Consider the following 18,013-nt stretch of genomic DNA (forward strand, 5'->3'; position numbering starts at 1 on the left):
ACTGAGCTCTCTCTAAACGGTGATATGTCGAAACTTATTTACACTTTTATTTTCAGTAATGTGTGATCAGACAAAATGCAAATTTAATTTGATCATTCTTTGTTCCTGTCTGAGACAAATCAACTGGCAGTAGCTATTAGCAGGCTAGCAACAGCAACATACTCATTAACTATGTGTGTTGAATGAGTATGCACGGGTGTGTGTGTGTGTGTGTTCATGTGTGTGTGTGTGTGTGTGTGTGTGTGTGTGTGTGCGTGTGTGTGTGTGTGTGTGTGTGTGTGAGAGAGACAGCCTGGTCTCTGGCTGATCTCAAAGATCATCTGATTTCCCACGAGTCAGTCTCTATTTTCCTTTCAAGTTGATTCTTAAAACCCCAGGAGAGATGTCCAAACCTTAGATTACACCACAAAAATGCTTGTTGTGTGAACTCCAGCCACAGAGCTTTTTTTAAACTTACATGTAGCACTTATGGTTAAATCACTTATTGGAAGTTGCTTTGGATAAAAGCTAAATGATGTGTAATGTAATGTGTTTCAAGGTTAAAACAAATTAGCCAATTCATTTTTTTTATGAGCAAATTAATGTGTATAATCTATCTATCCTTACTATGATTTAATTATTTAAAATGTTAGGTTTTTCTTAAATCAAAGCAAGTAGCTTCACGTTTTTTTGGGGTTTATAGTGCTTTTATTCTGGAAGTACACATGCATTCTGTCACATTGTTTCATCCGTCAGAAGATAGTAAAACTAAGATTCTCCAGCTGATTCTTAAGATACAGTCTTGATTCCCATTCACAATATTACCCCCTCTACTAAATTACTAAATGACCTAGACTGTGTCTCTTCCTTTTTGAGGTGTTGTACGATTAAGGATTAGTGATGTGCTACCACTCTGTGCTATTCTCCCCCCTTTCACTGATTTACTATCAAACAGCCCTACCTTTTGGCTCACAGATTTGAAACCCCAGACTATTTCAAAATGTGAATAATCCAACGCTGTGTTCCAGTGGCTGGAGACTGGACTCCTCCAATGATTCAGCAGCTAAATTAATATAGACACCCACTGAGTGACTGATGGCATTCCCAGAACCCCAGTGCATCCCGCCATTGGCCAGACTATGCGAGGGGGTGCGTGTGTGTGTGACTTTAGAGGTGATAATCAACAGTGGCTGGTGGGACTCTCTTGTCCCTGTTGTTGTGCCGTGTGGAGCTGTCCCGTGCTGGGTCTCCCAGTTTTTCTCTTCAACTCTCCCCCCTCGTTCCGTCCCCTGAGCCCACCTCTCTTTTATTCCCTCTTTAACTTCCCTCAGTCTGCTTCCTGTTTCCCTTTGAAGAGACTCTGCTTTGATTTGACACTGGACAGCTAAGGGGAAGGGGAGAAAAGTATTGGTAGTGTATATGGCGTAGTGGACAGGGGCAGAGATCTGGAGCGGAGAGGCTGAAGGGGCTTTGCTGGCTTTGTTGCTGTCGATCAGGAGTAGCTTTGTGGAAGAGCCCCTGCTGAAGTGCTCACCAGCCGCTCTCTTCCTGCCTGCTGGCCTGTCTGTCATCTGTCCATGTAGTGAGGGGAGAGAGAACCAGAGCAGGCTAGAGAAAGTTGCCTCATCAGGATTTGCTGTCTTGGGATCGTGGTAGTTATTTTTGAGGGGGGTGTTTTTTGGAGGTCGGGGGTGTGAAGGCTGCAGGTGGTGCTAGGGAGTTTGTTTTGCCATGCAGCAATCTTGGGATCGGACGAGTAGCACTGACAGTCTCAAGAAAGGCCATACAAAAATGCTGGGAAAAGGACAAAGTGGCGGATATCCACCTGAGACAACGGGTGAACTCTTGCAGAGGTAAGAGGAAATTATGTCCAACACAGAATCAGAAGTTGTGTACAGTGCTGTGCACAGGGCAGGGCAGGCACATGTCTGCTCACATGGCTGTATGAAAAATGAATTTGTTCCACAGGGATTTGAGGGATGCCACTCATGAATACACACATTTCTAGAGTAGCTGTGCTGGTCGGGAGTATTAATGGAGAATGAATTACATCTGCACTGGAATGTCCACCTGCACGAAAGGTCCCGCAGTCTGTCTGGTCTGAATTGGATGTCTTTATCAACAACACAGTATTTTGATTCTTCCCGTGAAGCACTGGAGTATTTATGCAGAGCTGTGGAGTTGAACATACTGGTAAAGAAACTCTTTTGTTAAATTAAACAAAATGACATATGAAAGAGTAGTAAAACAAGTGTGTTAAACTTTTTAAATGTTTTACTTTTGATGAAAAGATACAAATAAAAAAGATATTTGTATTTACAAGCAAACTCAGCATATAAGGCTTCAAAACTGGCCAAATTTGTTTTTATATTTAATGTTAATAATTTCACTGCCTGCTGCAATGTTATCTCACATTTAGCATCTTTGACTATAGGGGTATAAATGGTATTTTCATACAGTCATGTACATGAATGGATGTGTTATTATTTGTTGTTTGAACTTTGTTAAACACAGGTACATATACTACATAATGATTTCAACTATGTACGATATAAGACCGCTTAGTTCATGTTGGACAAAAATGCATTCTGTAAAGTCATTAGGCCTCTTGCTGTGAAAACAAGTCAAAGCCCCATGTTAAGTATGTCAACGCTTTAACATGGTGTGAGGTTTTAAAATACTTTGTACTCAAAACATTTCATGTCCCATATTTTAGCTATAATCCAAAAGCAAAAAGTGCCATAAAAAAATCAGAGATCTATATTGTATTTAGCAAATTTAAGCACTATTACTTTTTTCTGAAGAGTTTATTTTTGATGAGTCAAGATTCATTTTTATTTAGATATTAGCAAAGGGCAATGTGAACATGCATGTAATTTGTAGTACATCAGATTGTGTGTATTTAAGATAGTGTCGTCCCTTGCTGTCCTGATAAGTGGTGAACTGTGTACTTTAAGGGAACTGCACTGCGTAACGATTTGTCATAGACACAGAGAAAATAATGATTAAGATCTCAAAGTGATTGTATATTTTCTGTATGTTGTGTTAGTGGCATGTAAAATTGTGTTTGCTGAATAACAAAGTTAAAGTCCATACATGGATTTAAACCTGCTGCTTTATTTAGATCATGAATAACCTATGGAAGCTCTGCTTTATCATCAGGATTTTCAAAAAAAGCTAATCAGATTTCTTCCGTTAGATATTTTTGTCCATTCACACACAACCGCTAAAGGCCAAATACACAAGTGTGTAAAATTAGGCCATTATAACTGTACTGTTACTGCTACTTATAATTTACAGTTACACTCTAGTTTAGTCATTGGCTTTCCATGGCTAGTATTGTAGATATACAATATAGTAAATCAAGTCATTTTATTAAATACAGTTCAGTATCATTAATAACTAATTTGCCACATGGGTTTAACAATCTCTACCGAAAACAACAGCCTCTAGATTTGATAGAATTTGTATGTATAAACTAATTAATTACAAACGTAATCATGCAAGTGATCACAACATTTATTTAACCTGCAGTGGAGTAGCTTATATATGTTTGTTTCTTTTTAACTAATAATTAAGTAAAGTTACTTTTGTCTCCCAATTAGGATCAGAATTTTCTGTGTATAATGAAGGAAGTTGGAGAAATGTTCAGGTAAATCAAAACAGAAAAGAAAATTCAAGATAAACTCATAACAAATATTTATCAAATACATTTTCAGTGCGTTCTTTGTGATCACAGGAGCTACCTCAACACCTGTCAAGGTATTTTTGTTCACTTGTATACTGTTACAAGATAATGTTTGGTATTAATTTATTTTGTTCTGGTCTAAAGGGATAGCGTCATAAAACCTGTTCTTTGTTTTCATTCTCTGAAGATGCCATCTGGTGTTGGTTGTTTTCATTTCTGTATGTGTCTAATTGCATAAAGGAAGTGATTTGCGAGTACAATGCAGGATACGAGACGTGAAGCGTTAATAATATGTTACATCAGGTTATCTATAAATATCTAGTGACTGTTTTTTAAATACCACTCTACTCAGCTCGAGTGTAATTAGTATTAGTATAATGCAGATACACTAAAATAATCTGGTGTGAATTATCAAAAAAACTAAACAAAAAAACAGATAGGGTAAAAGGCAAAAATGATCTGTTAAGACTTTTTATATAGTTATTGTGGATTTGGTGCATTATGATTATTGTCCATGTGGCTGGTAAGTACACGGACCACAGCGTAAATCTGTGAAAATAAACACTGGTAGCTGTTAAGTTCAAGCTAGAAAATAACATAATATTATTAACTTTGCGAACGTAACGCCTTATATTGGACACAGGCGAGCAAGACGAGTCCGAGACATGTGGTATGATGACTAATGTGACCCAAGGACCCAGGTGGTCAGAGTTGTGGGTTGACAGTCCTGCTTTTCTTTTGGTTCGGTGATGAGCACTTCAACAGAGTTGTGGTCAGAGAGATTAGTTAAGCATGGCTGACATGTTTTGCCAAATCATTTTCACATTAGGGTTCACACTTTCCCTTGTTTTCCTGCTTTACGTCTAAGTGCTCGTCCCCACCTGCTGGCTCTATATCACTATGTCATAGAGGGGATAGTTGTCTCAGCAGACCACAGTCCCTGCAGCACCTCATCAGTACACTAACTTGTGGAAATGACACAGGAATGGTAGATCCCACCCAATTTGAGTTTTGGGGAAATATAATTCTACCTAGTTTGTGCGTACGAGTTTCTTCTCTTCTTGAACTGTGGTGTCGGAAAGCTGCAGCTTTGTTTATTGACTTAACCTGAAGGCACCAAATGTTGTTATATTGCCTTTAAGTCACCCAGTATAATAAAAGGTGCCTTCTGCTTTAAATCTGTCAAGTTGTAAAGCTTTCCTTTGGTAAAACTAGGTGTAAAAATGAAATAACAACGGAAAGAGGCCACATTGATCTCTCTGTCTGCCCCTCTATCTCTGTCTGTCTGAGTATGTGGTTAAGTATTTATAAATATTGGCACACATCCCCAAAGGTAACTCAATTTGACTGGCAAGGTGAGAGTTTCCGACCTCTCCCATTAGAAAGAGCTAATTTGACGGACTTCACATGGCTCTGGCCACATGCTTGTCTGGACTTAGATGTGACGACTGATTAGTGAGCAGGCTTTACAGCTCTGTGACCGTGGGGGTCTTCTTTGAAACCTGTGGCATTTGTTCGAACAGGACTGAGCAAAATAAATGCCATTAGTATTTAATTGTGTTATTTCAGAGAGGGATGTTGATGTTTTTTTTTCTTTCACTCAACAGTTGTTCAAAGTTTATCCCAAGCGGTTGCATGAAAAGGAAAGGAATCGTATAAACAACACTCGGCGTGGCTGCCATTTTTAAAACGCCATTAGGGGGACTTTGTGGTATTAACATGAAATCCTCACTGCCCCAGGGACGAGATGTTATCTCTTCTCCAGCAGCAGCAGCAGCAGTGGATTGGTTGTGACCAGGTCTCACTCATAGGTGTCTACCACTTGCTTTCAGCCATTGTGTATTTATTTTGTGTCACCTCCTGTTGTCTTACAACTATCTCCATCCCCCACCAGCACCTTAAGCATGTGTTCATTGCTGTGTTGACACGTGGCAGCAACTGCGGCTAATCTTGATGTTAAACGGCTGACAGTTGCATAGCACCAGACAGGGACCTCTGAGGCCTCATACTTGCCATGGCCATTTTGGTGAGCCCCATGACAGAGACTTAATTCAAGTCTATGGTGCATCCTGTAATCAGATCATTAAATCAGCATAATGTTGATGTCTAAAACCTCAATATCACTGTACTAGGACTCAATGTGATTCAGTGTAACAGCTAAAGATTAACTTCACATTTAAGTTGAATAATTAGGGCAACTTCTAGTTCTTGTACCTCTAAAGTTTGAATGCACTTATTGTAAATAAGACAAAAGCTTGAATCAATGTAATCTAAAAACAATGTAATGTAAAGCTTAGTTTACTATATTAGCCATTTTGATTCATGACGCCGAAAATTGTATTTCCCCAGTTCGGCATTAGATTTATAGTTGATTGAATAATATTTTATTCTGATACCAACTTTGTTATTAATCCAACTGTGGACAGTGTTATTTTTTTTAAGCTCTTCAAAAATTATGTTGATTCAAAACATCATGGACACTATGATTAATTCCATTACCAAAAAATTCAAACATATTTTCAAAACATAGAGCCTACAGTCTTTAAAACAATTTCATAAAAACACCATTACCTCCTGGATTCAAGCTGCAAAAACACAAGTATTGAAATGTTTCCTGCTGCAGTTTTTAGTCAGTTTTGTATTTGACTTCCATTTGACTGTTTAGCTGGACATTGTTCAACCTTTTGATGACAGATTTTATCCGTAAACGTGAAGTGTGCTTTAGATATTTGTCTGGTTCTCATCCTGCACCACAGAGTCTTATAGTGCATAAGGGTTCGCATGGCGTTGAGTTGTTCGACTTAACAAGTCTAGATATCTGGAACAATGACAGTGGACAGAGTTAAGGAGGCTTATATGTCTTTATATACTGCTCTACATTTAAAGATAGCAGAGACAATATTGTTCCCCTCTGTGTTTATCGACAGTGATATTTGCAGATAACTTTGACAGGCTGTTGCATTGTCCTCAGTACCTTCACTGTCATTGACGCTTAAATATATGAGCCGGTAGGATTTGTAAGCTTGGTGTGAACAACAATCTAAATTTGAAGGGAGGTTAAGGCAGTTCCGTGCAGGCTGCAACACTTGTTAATAAATGATACAAACTTCCATGTGTGACATTTTCTCAATAATAACAAATATCTTAATTCTCTATGTGTGCGCATAGCGTCTGTGAAGTTAGACAGCTATTTCGTTGCAGAATTAAATTACAAAATAAAAAATAAAACTGCATCTTGAACATATTTGTCTGACAGATGTTTTGTGTAAGGACTGATCAATTCCCTCATCCAAGGCTCCTGAGACCAGATTTCATTCCTGTAGAAAGACTGATGGACAGAAATGGGACAGAATCTCTAGTTGCGATGATATTATTATAATGTAATCATCATTTTTTAAAACCGTCCTCTCCCATAAACAGATAAATATTTGCCAATGATAGACCATTTCACTTTTTGTTACATACACCAAGCTTAATGTTTTGAGAAAGATAATAAGGTTGTTTTGTGTAGTTTGTTCATTAAACAGCTGTCGTCAATGACAGATACATCACATAGCTATAATGTAACACTTCTTCTATTCTGCATGGATAATATATAATTTCCTGTGAAAATAATGAAAAGGGGATGCAAGGTTTTTCCATGATATTTTGTAATCATAGCTCAGTTATCCCATTATTGGACACAAACACCCTTTTCTTTCTTTTGGTTTGCAGAAGAATTTTCTTTTTAAAACTGTAAGTAAATCTTGTTTTCCCACCTTCAACCAGGAAAAAAGGCAGATTTGTCAGTGAGAGAGTAGTTTAACTATTTTATTGGAATGAGACCGGTTGTGTAAAATATGCCCTTTTCAGTCTTTTGCTTTCTTTCGTTGATCAGGTTCTGAGTAGTATCAGGTAATGTAGGTAGGCTCGGGTATGTGGGCACTTTGAATTCACTATAATTAATCCCCTCATTTGGTCTCATGAGTCACAAGTGAGTCAGATTCTGTTTTGAGATCTTGTCTCACACAGTAAGGATCCATGTGGACAGTAAACTTTATGTTACCGGGCCCCCCCGAAAACGTTTGTAGCAACGACTATATGAAAACTATAATTTAGAATATTGTTAACAACATAAACAAATTAAAAGGAACCTTTTTCATGTGGGACACATTAACACTGCGCTGTTTAATTGCTCCAACTGTAATTTGGGGATAATTAAAAATAATCAGCTGTTGCTGTTAATGTTTCAGCAGTGTATGTCAGCATGGAAGACAAGGCAGTTGATGAACTGTGCAGATTTTACCACTCTGTACTTGACAGATTGTTTACATAAAGATAGTAGTTTGAAACGAATATGTTACAATGTTTAAGAAAGTTACTTGACCCGCCCTGTTTATGGAATCTGCTCTGAATGTTAATGAGCTTTTCTTCAGTCCCTGATCTTCCACAAAGTTCCACGAAAATCCGTTCTGCTGCTTTTAACGTAATCCTGCTAAAAGACAAAAAACATAACCTCCTTGGTATCGTATGTCAGTATCGACTCATGCTGTTTTCCTGATTAATAGATACAAATCCCTGCTTTCATATCGGCCTGCTTTATAGCCACAGCAATGAATTAGGAGACAGAACTTAATGCATGTTGCCCTAAACAGAAGGAGAGCGCGTGTTTAGTTCAGACATAAAGCCACCTCCTGTCGTAAGATTCTCGCAGCCACACTGCTTTGCTCTGTTAGGCCGGCACCGACAGCTGAGGCCTGGGAGGCTGCAACACGTGTGCTCACCCCAAAGGCATCTTGCCTTCGTCCACATGGGGAGAAGGCCGGAATACGAGAAATCAAATGTGCTCTGTCACAAACAGGTGCTGCACACACGCACACAGGGTCAGTAAAAGATAGTGTGCTAACAAACCAATTAGAGGACCAAACAAACTGATAATAAAATGGGTTTGTCTTCATTCTAGTTATCTATTTCTGTCCATTATATTCAGGGGAGAGATTTGACACATTCATATAATTATTTTTGATACATTTATTTAAACAAATAACCTGAAAAACTAATTTGCCATTAACAAATGATCAAAAATACATTTGAGTAGCCTTTCTAAAGCTTTAATTGGCCTTAGCACTCAAAATGCATTAAACCCATTGATTTTAGTTTGGCAGCTCAAGCAGATATGACTAGATTTTTTAATTTTTCTGTATTTTGATGCATCTGTTTTTCTATCTGTTAGTGATGCTTATACGCGTGTACCTGTGTATGAGTGTGTGTCTGTGGATGCTAGTGCAGGCAACACAAACTAATCGGGGCACGAAGTATTGTTGACAGTGAATTTATGTCACTGCATGGTGATAATTTAGTACAATCCCGTCTTGTCTTGGAGAAGGCAGGGAATGTAAAGAGAGGAATGTGCGCAGGCAGACTGAAACATGGCCACACAATGTCAGCAGATATCGTCTCTCCTATGTGAAGGGTTACTCTAACTTTGTACTTTGATTTGAAAATAGTTGTTTGCATAAATCAAACAAGCTGAATTGGTAGTGATTATTGAATTAGGACTTAAATTCTATCACTGTCAGGGTGTGGATGAACGAGTGCCCTCCTGTCTCATCAGCAGGGTTAGGCTATGTATAGGTCCCTAATAGCAGAGATGCCAGACTCACTCTCTGAGAGAGAGAGATAGAGAGAGAGAGAGAGAGAGAGAAGAGAGAGAAGAGAGAGAGAAAGAGAGAGAGAGAGAGAGCACCATGGCAGGCAGAGGGGAGGCCAGGGGTGATAATTACCTTCCTATAATTATTCATAATCATCAGATAAATGATCTGTGATTGAAATGTGATTCACCCACCCTGACGTCAGTAGGCAGAGTCACTGTGTCTGATTGTGTTTGCTAACCGCTGTGGACCAGGGAGATATTTCTGTGTTTGTCTTTTCAATAAGCCTTTAATTATACTCCCACAGGAGAGTAAGTCAGCTGGTCCCGGATTTAGCTGAATTAAATGGCTAATATGATGTCAAGCCTTCTCATAACTTTTATGATGTCATTTAACTGGGTGGCAATTAAGTGCCAAGGCTGTGTCTCCCTCCCAATCACCATCTCATATTGATCATGCCTTGCAACGCTTGCAACACACCTAATGGTGCCATTCGGGTAAACAGTCATGACTCCACTGGGATTTACAGACTCTTTACTGACTGTTTTGAGTATCGTCACTCTCTAAGACTTTCTCCCATTTTCATTCTGTTATTAATCTTGTTTGTTTTATTTTTGGGCTTTTATGCTTCATGAGTATAGGTGAAATTGAAGTTGACCCTAGTACTATGGTCCTCCCACAAGCTTAACAAGTTTGTCCACAGAATATGTCAACTTTTTAACATTATGTTTTATTCGTTAAGGTCGCCAGAGCATATGTTCTTTGGAGTAGCTTTATCCACATTAGATCAACTATCAAATCATTGTGAAAATAAAACAAATGAAAACTGTCCTAATGTGTTATCTAAATTAATTTGACCCAGTTCAACGTAATTCCACCAAGTGTGGTATTTACACAAATTTTCAAAGCACACGTTCTTTTAAGTATAACAGCTAATGATTTCACCCTGAGGAGTTTACTTTGGAAGAAATGTAAGTTACCTCCGCTAATGAGGCAATGTTTTCATCTGTAGATCCAGTGAAATTAAATGTGGTTTCACAACGGGACTGGTGCACCTTGGAGGAAGCATGCGCTCTACTGAGTGCCATTCTAGTTGCTATGGCTGATTTACTGTGAGCATGCATGTTGGCTCGCATGGTTTGTGCTACCTTTGGCACATTTCCTCATAGTTTACCTTTGTGTATCCTGAAAACACAAGTAAAGAAAGCAGCACAGTGGAGTTTGGCATCTCTTTCATCCTGTGTTCAATTTTTTTTGTAGGAAATAACTGGAAGTAGGAATTTCAGTGGACAGTGTAGATAGCTAGCGGATTAGGAACGCACATGCACACACACACACACACACACACACACACACACACACACACACACACATATACTCCACCCTATTAAGTTACTACTATTGTCTGTAATAATATAAGGATGTTTTATTGATGCCAGGCCTTGTGTGATTATTCAGTGTAATGTTTTACATGTCTTATGTGTACAAAGTACTTAGGCCTTACGACACAGGCTTATTTGTTTTTGGGTATGTAAAGCAATATGTAGGTTCTAAAAAGAGCCTTTACATGTATCGCCTTACCTTGTCATACAGATCCAGATTTATGGGTCTAAGGTCAGCAGTTTCTTGCGAGGACATAGATGTGCTAATACATCAGAGAAAGTCCACTTCCAACCTCAGTCCTACTCAGTCTAATTAACTGTCTTAGTGTTTTCACAGTGTTTATTATGCATTTATTACTGGAGACTAATCAACTCTGTTCACACTCGTATATCTATTTGACTTTGCAAGGAGTGACAGTTTAAAGACGCTGTGATTTGTGGTACTGATAAGATAGTCATGTAATGAGCTTGGCTCATGTTGCAGTTTGAACCGTTCCTATTGGTTTTCTCACTTCTGAGTTGCCGGGCTGAGGCAGCAGGTATAAACCCTGGCACATTCAGAGCAGATGCTTTCTGAAGAGGCACCAGGTGCACAGTGTATCGATTATCAGATATGACACATCCCCACGTAAAACAGTCACGCAGCCATCCCCGCCTCCATTTACCAGCAGGTGTACTGGGATTAAAATTTAGTCAGAGTAAGGGGTTAAGACATACATTTACAGCTCAATTAACGGATAATAATGTTTGTTATCCACTATGGAGCATTGTGTATTTATTGTGTGACTAGTCTCTGTCAACCAGAGAAGGAAGTGAACAGGACCGCTGATGTGTGGAGTTTTTGACAGTCAGGTTGTTGTTTCGTGTGTCAAGATACAAAAGAGAGATTATTTGTTCATGACTCTGTCTATGTGTTACACACTTTCCAGTCAGAAAATATTAGGACATTGATAAAAGTTTCATTCAAAATTTTTCAACATAGCATTGCATTTGAATTAAATGCGATGTGTTTCAATGACTTTCAGCCGAGGATGTTTACCGATGTGTTAGGAGGCGTGTGGATTCAATGTAGGTCTCATGACCTTATTTTAGGACAGTCCAACAGGACAAAGATCAGAAACATATAAATACAAAGACAATGGAGTAATTTGGGACCAAAAGCCCCAGAGATAAAAACAACAAGGATGTAGGACAGGGCTTGTTGAGCATGACAAATATGTGACCCCATGCAGTCTTTGGCTTTAAAGGATTTGTGGCCATGTATTGAATATGATATATTATTAATTGGATTTTGTTTATGTTAACTTGGGGTGGGGGTGCGACCAGAGTGTAGTTTTGACTTCACTGGAACCAGAGAATGTGCAGAAGTGATTGTGTTAGGGAGTGTGTATTGAGTCGGTCACCAGAGTCAGTCTCAGCATGTCAAACATGATGTTTCACCGTCAATTAATTATCAAGTAAGTAAAAACAATGTAATATAAAAAAATAACATGGTCATTAGCACACTCGCCTCACAGCAGGAAGTTTTCCTGTTCGGGTTTTCTGTATGGAGATGGTATGTTCTCCTCGTGTCAGCGTGGGTTTTCTCTTGGTATTTCCTCCAACACATCCAAATTGGGGTTCGGGATAATTGGAGACTCCAAAGCTACTGTAGGTGTGAATGTGAGTGTGAATGGTTGTTTGTCTGTGTCATGGCCCTGTTTATGTCAGCTGGGATTGGCTCCAGCTCCCAGAATAAGCGTTATATTACATTACATATCATTTAGTTGAAACTTTTATAGAAAGCTGCCTCCAATAAGTGCATTCAACCTTGAGGGTATAAACCCAAAACAGCAAGAATCATTTGCATAGATAATGAAGTGATGGGATGGATAGTTTGGTTCATGTCCCATCCACTAACATGGGTTTATTACCTAAATTGCAGCAAGCCACCAGGGGGCACTCCAACTGTTATCTCATACATATTTATAAACAGTCAGTTGTTTTACCTCAGAGTGAGGCTGTATTTGAATTCCACTGTGCTGGTGTACAAAATCAGCACAACATTACAATTTGTGTTGTCACTACTTTTTTTCCCAACTACCTCATCTGGAGTCACAAGTAAAACCAGCTGCTGTATCTACGTATGTTTGCTTCTACTTGCTTGTGATTAGTTTAGTGCTGTTTCATGCACGACTATTTTAACTTATCTTATCATGTTGTGTCGGGGTGTCTTCAGCTCTCCCTCTGAAAATAGGTGCAGACTTCCATGATAGATTATATTATCTACAGTGTCTGTCAGTAGTTGTGGTGAGAGGAGAGTTTAATGTAAGAAGTGATGTCTCCTGGGTGCTGCATGGAGTGAAAGGTCTGCAATAAAGGAACTCTATTTTAAAGAAACACTACAGCTACAGTTACACATCAGCCTAGCCTCACTTCCCTTCAGCTATTTCACACTTTAGCCCACAGATTTTACACCAGCGGGATCCCACAGAACTTTAGAACACATTTACATTCAGGGATTAGATTCAAATGGGCTGAGTGGGATGGCAATCGGAAAAGAGACTCTCAAGAGAAAACATTGCCACCAGTGAGAAGTCTGTCTGTCACCAAGCCCACTCTGTAATCAAAACCAAGGTCACTTTGGCAAACTCTGTGCACCATAATAGTTAATGATGATTTAATGGCAGTCATTTATGAATACAGTTTCCAAACTCAATAAACTGAGGTGATCTCACTGTGCCCCCCCCCCCCCGTAGCAGCAGCATAGCATCTTTGTGTGTGTGTTGAATGTTTCATCGGATGTTTTTACATCAGAAAATTAAAAAGTGTTTTTGTGAGAAAGTGGGAAAACGAAATAAGAGAACGTGTTTATGTTCTGTGAGGTTGTGATAAAGATTTACATGTAGCTGGTCAGTAATCAGAGATGTCCATGTGGCTTTTTCCATATTTTAAACTAAACTGTTGTTTTTCTCAATTACCTTGAGCGATATGTGAATGCAATTTGAAAACTTTTATTCCTTTTGTTTGACTGTGATGGCTCGGTGAGCGGACGGGCTCTGTTGTTGTCGGGGATTATGATGATGATTATTTTGGGTGCAGTGGTGAGTCATGAATAGGTCTGTGGGTCTGGAGTGAGTCACTGCACTTTCTGTGGGCACAAACCTTATGTAACACAAAAATAGTTATAACTGTTGGAATAAGACAGATGATCAGACATCATCAGTGTGTTGATGTCACAACAAGTTTGAAGCTCAAAGTAAATGCGATTTTATTTCTCACTCTTTACGTGGGGTTGTGATTATTATTAAAATGTTTTGCATTCTTAAACTTTGGATTTTCAGTTATCAAACATGTAGGTTAATGACTGAAAGACTCATCCTCTTCATTTTATTGTTTCACTTGACTCATTGATGTTAAGTAACTCTCTCTGTCTCTTTCAGTCTATTACACTTATAGACTGAAGTGTAATAAATATTTTAATACTTATTTTTTCAATATTATCTCTTATTTTCCCTTCCCTCATGTACATGATTTGTGTGCATATATATATCTCACCCACACCGGGTCAGATGACTGCCCAGTGGTGTGATCACACCTGCTCATTGGTCCAGCTTCCCAGAAAGGTTAGCAGAGTGTTGTTGTGCGGGTTAGTTTTTCATCTCTCTTGATGATAGATTTTGGCCGAGGATCTAGTCAAAACAAATCCGATTCCAGTTCGTCTGACTTTCAGTAAGCATGATGGACTTGTCCTCTCTGGTGTTCATACCAGACAAGACAGATGTATCATCAACCAGTCATGTGGCAGGAAACTGGCAAGTTCAACAAACTAGGGCACTGGTGTTGCAGGCTCATATACCTGATTGTTTTCTTTAATTTTTACCTTTGCAAATTAACAATAATAATAAAATAGAAATAAATTGTTCCAGTTAGGACATGACACAAAAAGAGCCCATTATATTTTAGTGCAGATCCAGGAATTTGTATGCCAGTGCCTGGAAGTATTATGTCTTCTGTTCATATGTTGGTCCATCCATCAATTCGTCCAACTCTTGTGAACATGAAATCCGAAGAATGCCATGAGAGATTTGGTACAAACGCTCAGTTGGGAACTGAGCGTTTGTATGTTCATGGATGAACTGATTCGAATTTGGTGGTCAAAGGTGAAAAGTCCAGGTCACCGCAGGGCGGTAACTCAGTTTTCTCTTTCTTAGACATAGTGAAAAAAGGTATTAGCCTTGGTGCATGTATGGACTCTCCGAAAGGCCTTCTAGCCTTTGACATTTTCAATTAGTGTTGACATGATTGTACATTGGCTCCACCTGGAAGAAGGGTTCAATGAGATTTTACCTCGATGTCCTAAAGGTAATTTTTGCATTTAGCATTTTTTCATGGTGCTGGCACCCGTGTAGATACAATGTTATATCAAGCTCTATTTCTGGCTTCTGCAATTAGCCTCTCCCTTACAGCTATCATCGAGGGGCGGGGATGAATGAAGAGATCTTTGTATGTATGTGTCTCATGGGGGGGAACTGCAAAAGTAGTTAGCTGTAGAAAGTGGGAAGGCAGAGGGGGGTGAAAAAGAAGAAGAGGACTTGAAACGGGAAAAACAGACAGTGAAAGATGCAGATTTATGTAGAAACAGAGAAGATGATAGAGCAGTGCTGTCATTTCTGGCAGTTTGACAAACAGATTATAAATCAGGCAAACTAATGGACTACCTAAAGTGCTTGATGAGGGAGGTGGTCTGGTGAGTTTCTGTTTGTCAGCGTGAGGGCAAACCCCAAACCAAGGAGCTTCCTGTTGATTAACCTCCCAGCTAATCACTTACACTTTAGGGAGGTGGTGGGGGGGGCACAGGTGGTGGCTTCTGACCTCCCCTTAGAGACGACCGCCATTAAGTATGGCTATAATTGCACTGTGAGTGACATGATCTGTTCTAGCTTTAACCTACAGAGTGAGCGAGAATGGAGCGAATGAAATAAATAAGATTGCAGTCATGACTTTGTGAGTAGGTCTGGAACAGCTCAGACACAGCTGTCAGTGACTCACGAATGAGATAGGGGGGCAGTAACCTTCCTGCCTCCCTGCAGTGTGCAGATTTTTCAGTTTCCCTATATAGATGTCAATTTCTCCAAACTAGTTTTCTTCCACTTGGAAAATCTAATAACTTTACATTTCTTAACAGTTTTTTAAATCATTAATTCTTGGACCCTGCCTTTACTTGTAACTCATTTTATTTCTTAGGTAATTTTTCTGTGTCTGTGACTCAATCTCTATCCATTTTTTGGAGAAAGACATATTAATGAAAGTATTTCTTTCTTATTAGTATCTGTTAACCCCACTTACACTAACACTAACATTTTAGCTACAATGACAGGGTATTAATCACTCTTACTGATTATGGCGCCATCCCCCACATGTTGTAAGATCTGCTTTCAAAATATCCATGTTACTCACAGTATGTGTAATTGTATATTGTGCAAATCTGTGCGATTTACTTTTATACGACTCTGTTTATTTGTTTTGTTTGTGGTGATTGTGGTCTCCATGAAGCTGTTCCTCTGTTTGCTGTTACGCATGTACCCAGTACGCTTCATTACTTATGTACGTGTTTGTCAACTTTTGTTACATTTGTTTCTGATTGAAGAAGTGGTTTATGTTTATGACAGCTTAGTAAAAGTGCACATATAAAATTCTTGCCTCGCTTCTACATGAGCACTACCTAAACAAATGAGTCAAATCCCATCATGTCCTTTATCTTCAGATCTGACATTTGTGCCCCCCCCCCTCCCTGCCGGTTGCCTCCGTCACAGACGTGTGGACAGTTTCATTAAAAATATACATGCATGAAACTATTTGTATTTGCAGCTTTAAACTGCTGAAACACAAAATGAATACTTTTATCTTTTGTGTTTTATGAGTGTGTGTATTGTTTCAGTAACCAGCTCCACAGTGAAATCCCTTGATGGTAATTAATCCGGGGCATAGCCAACCCATTCTGTCCACCGGCTTTGAAGGGGATTTCTCACTTACACTGGGGTTGTGCTGGAACGACTTTCTCTTTTTTCTCTTTTTCCTTTTTTCCCCTTTTGTTCATTTGTCATTTTGTGAGTCCTGCAGAGCAGCCGTTGGAAAAGTTGCTGACTTTACTCACTTTCACCATGGGTCAGATTTGCACTAATGTCTATTTGAGCAGCCTGTAATTCCTCCCTGTCTCTCTCAGGCCTGTACTAAGTCCACCCTGTTTGTGTATTCTCCCCCCCCCTACATATTTCACCCATCCGTCTTCACTTTGAATACGTTATATTGCAGTTCAGTTTTTCAGCAGTTTGAGACACTTGAGACAACTTTATTCACATCTTAATCAAATTACATAGTTATTAAAAGATGAATGAATATATCAACACCTTCTGGGGGAAATCCAGCTCAATTGAACGGTTGTCAGTAGTGGAATTTTAGCAGAAATTAACATTGTGCGCACTCACAAAAAAAAATGATTCTCAGACTGTAGCGTTTGGTAATTTATTTCAATTAATTAATCTCCCTTCTCTGTCTGAGTGTTGAACCAGAGGTCCCCTAATGATCCGATGTAAATTCAACATGCTAAACTTATATAGACATTGTCTCTCATTTTTCTAACCTGTCATACAACAATTTAATAATTTAAAATTTGTTTTTAAAAGGGACATTAGGCACCATGTGTGCTGTTTCTGTGCTTGTTCTAACACTGAATTGAATCTTTGGCAAAAATGTTAACATGTTAATTTAGTTAAGACTCTTTAATTTTTAAAACAATTTAATATTTTCCCCCACCACCCTTTTATCTTCCTCTGCTTTCTTCTCTGTCCGATTCAGGCACCTTCACTCAGGGAATCCTGGGTGAAGGTGCCTTGCCTCACTATCAATTTCAATCACATGCTTGGCGTAAATTGAGAATTTGCTTTGCGTGAGTGAGTTTATGTCTCCGTGGAAGACATCACAGGATTTATATCATGGCCCGGGACCCATTGACGTACTATAATAAAATCTGAAGTATGCGTAGAGGCCGGGAGTCACATTAAAACAATCTTTACTTTTAGATCATAGGTACTCATATTTAGTTTGTATTACACTGACTATAAAGGAATACATGTCTATTGCTGCTGCAGAGAATTTTTTAGATATATTTGTTTCATGTACGACCACCTGTCGCAGTGGTGATGGGCTTTTCTTCAGAACTTTAGCAAATTCTAATATATTCTAATATATGAAAATAGAGCAGGAAGCTTATGTTAACCTAAGCACTGCTCAAAGGCAATGAAGTTACTATAAAAAAATGATTGATGGTGAAAAGGGAGTTGCATTACCATTGG

The 18,013-nt window shown here is 38.9% G+C and overlaps 1 protein-coding gene across 1 annotated transcript in view; it reads left to right on the top strand.

Moving 5' to 3' along the window:
- Positions 1-1,710: 1,710 nt before the first annotated feature.
- rbm20 (RNA binding motif protein 20) overlaps positions 1,711-18,013 on the top strand; it is a 43,585-nt gene continuing 27,282 nt past the window's right edge. Inside the window, exon 1 of the mRNA XM_062386932.1 lies at positions 1,711-1,832. Within this exon, the coding sequence (XP_062242916.1) occupies positions 1,711-1,832 (122 nt within the window). The remainder of the gene's footprint in view (positions 1,833-18,013) is intronic.

The sequence above is a fragment of the Platichthys flesus genome, chromosome 5 (genome assembly GCF_949316205.1).
Source record: "Platichthys flesus chromosome 5, fPlaFle2.1, whole genome shotgun sequence".
NCBI classification, from domain to species: domain Eukaryota; kingdom Metazoa; phylum Chordata; class Actinopteri; order Pleuronectiformes; family Pleuronectidae; genus Platichthys; species Platichthys flesus.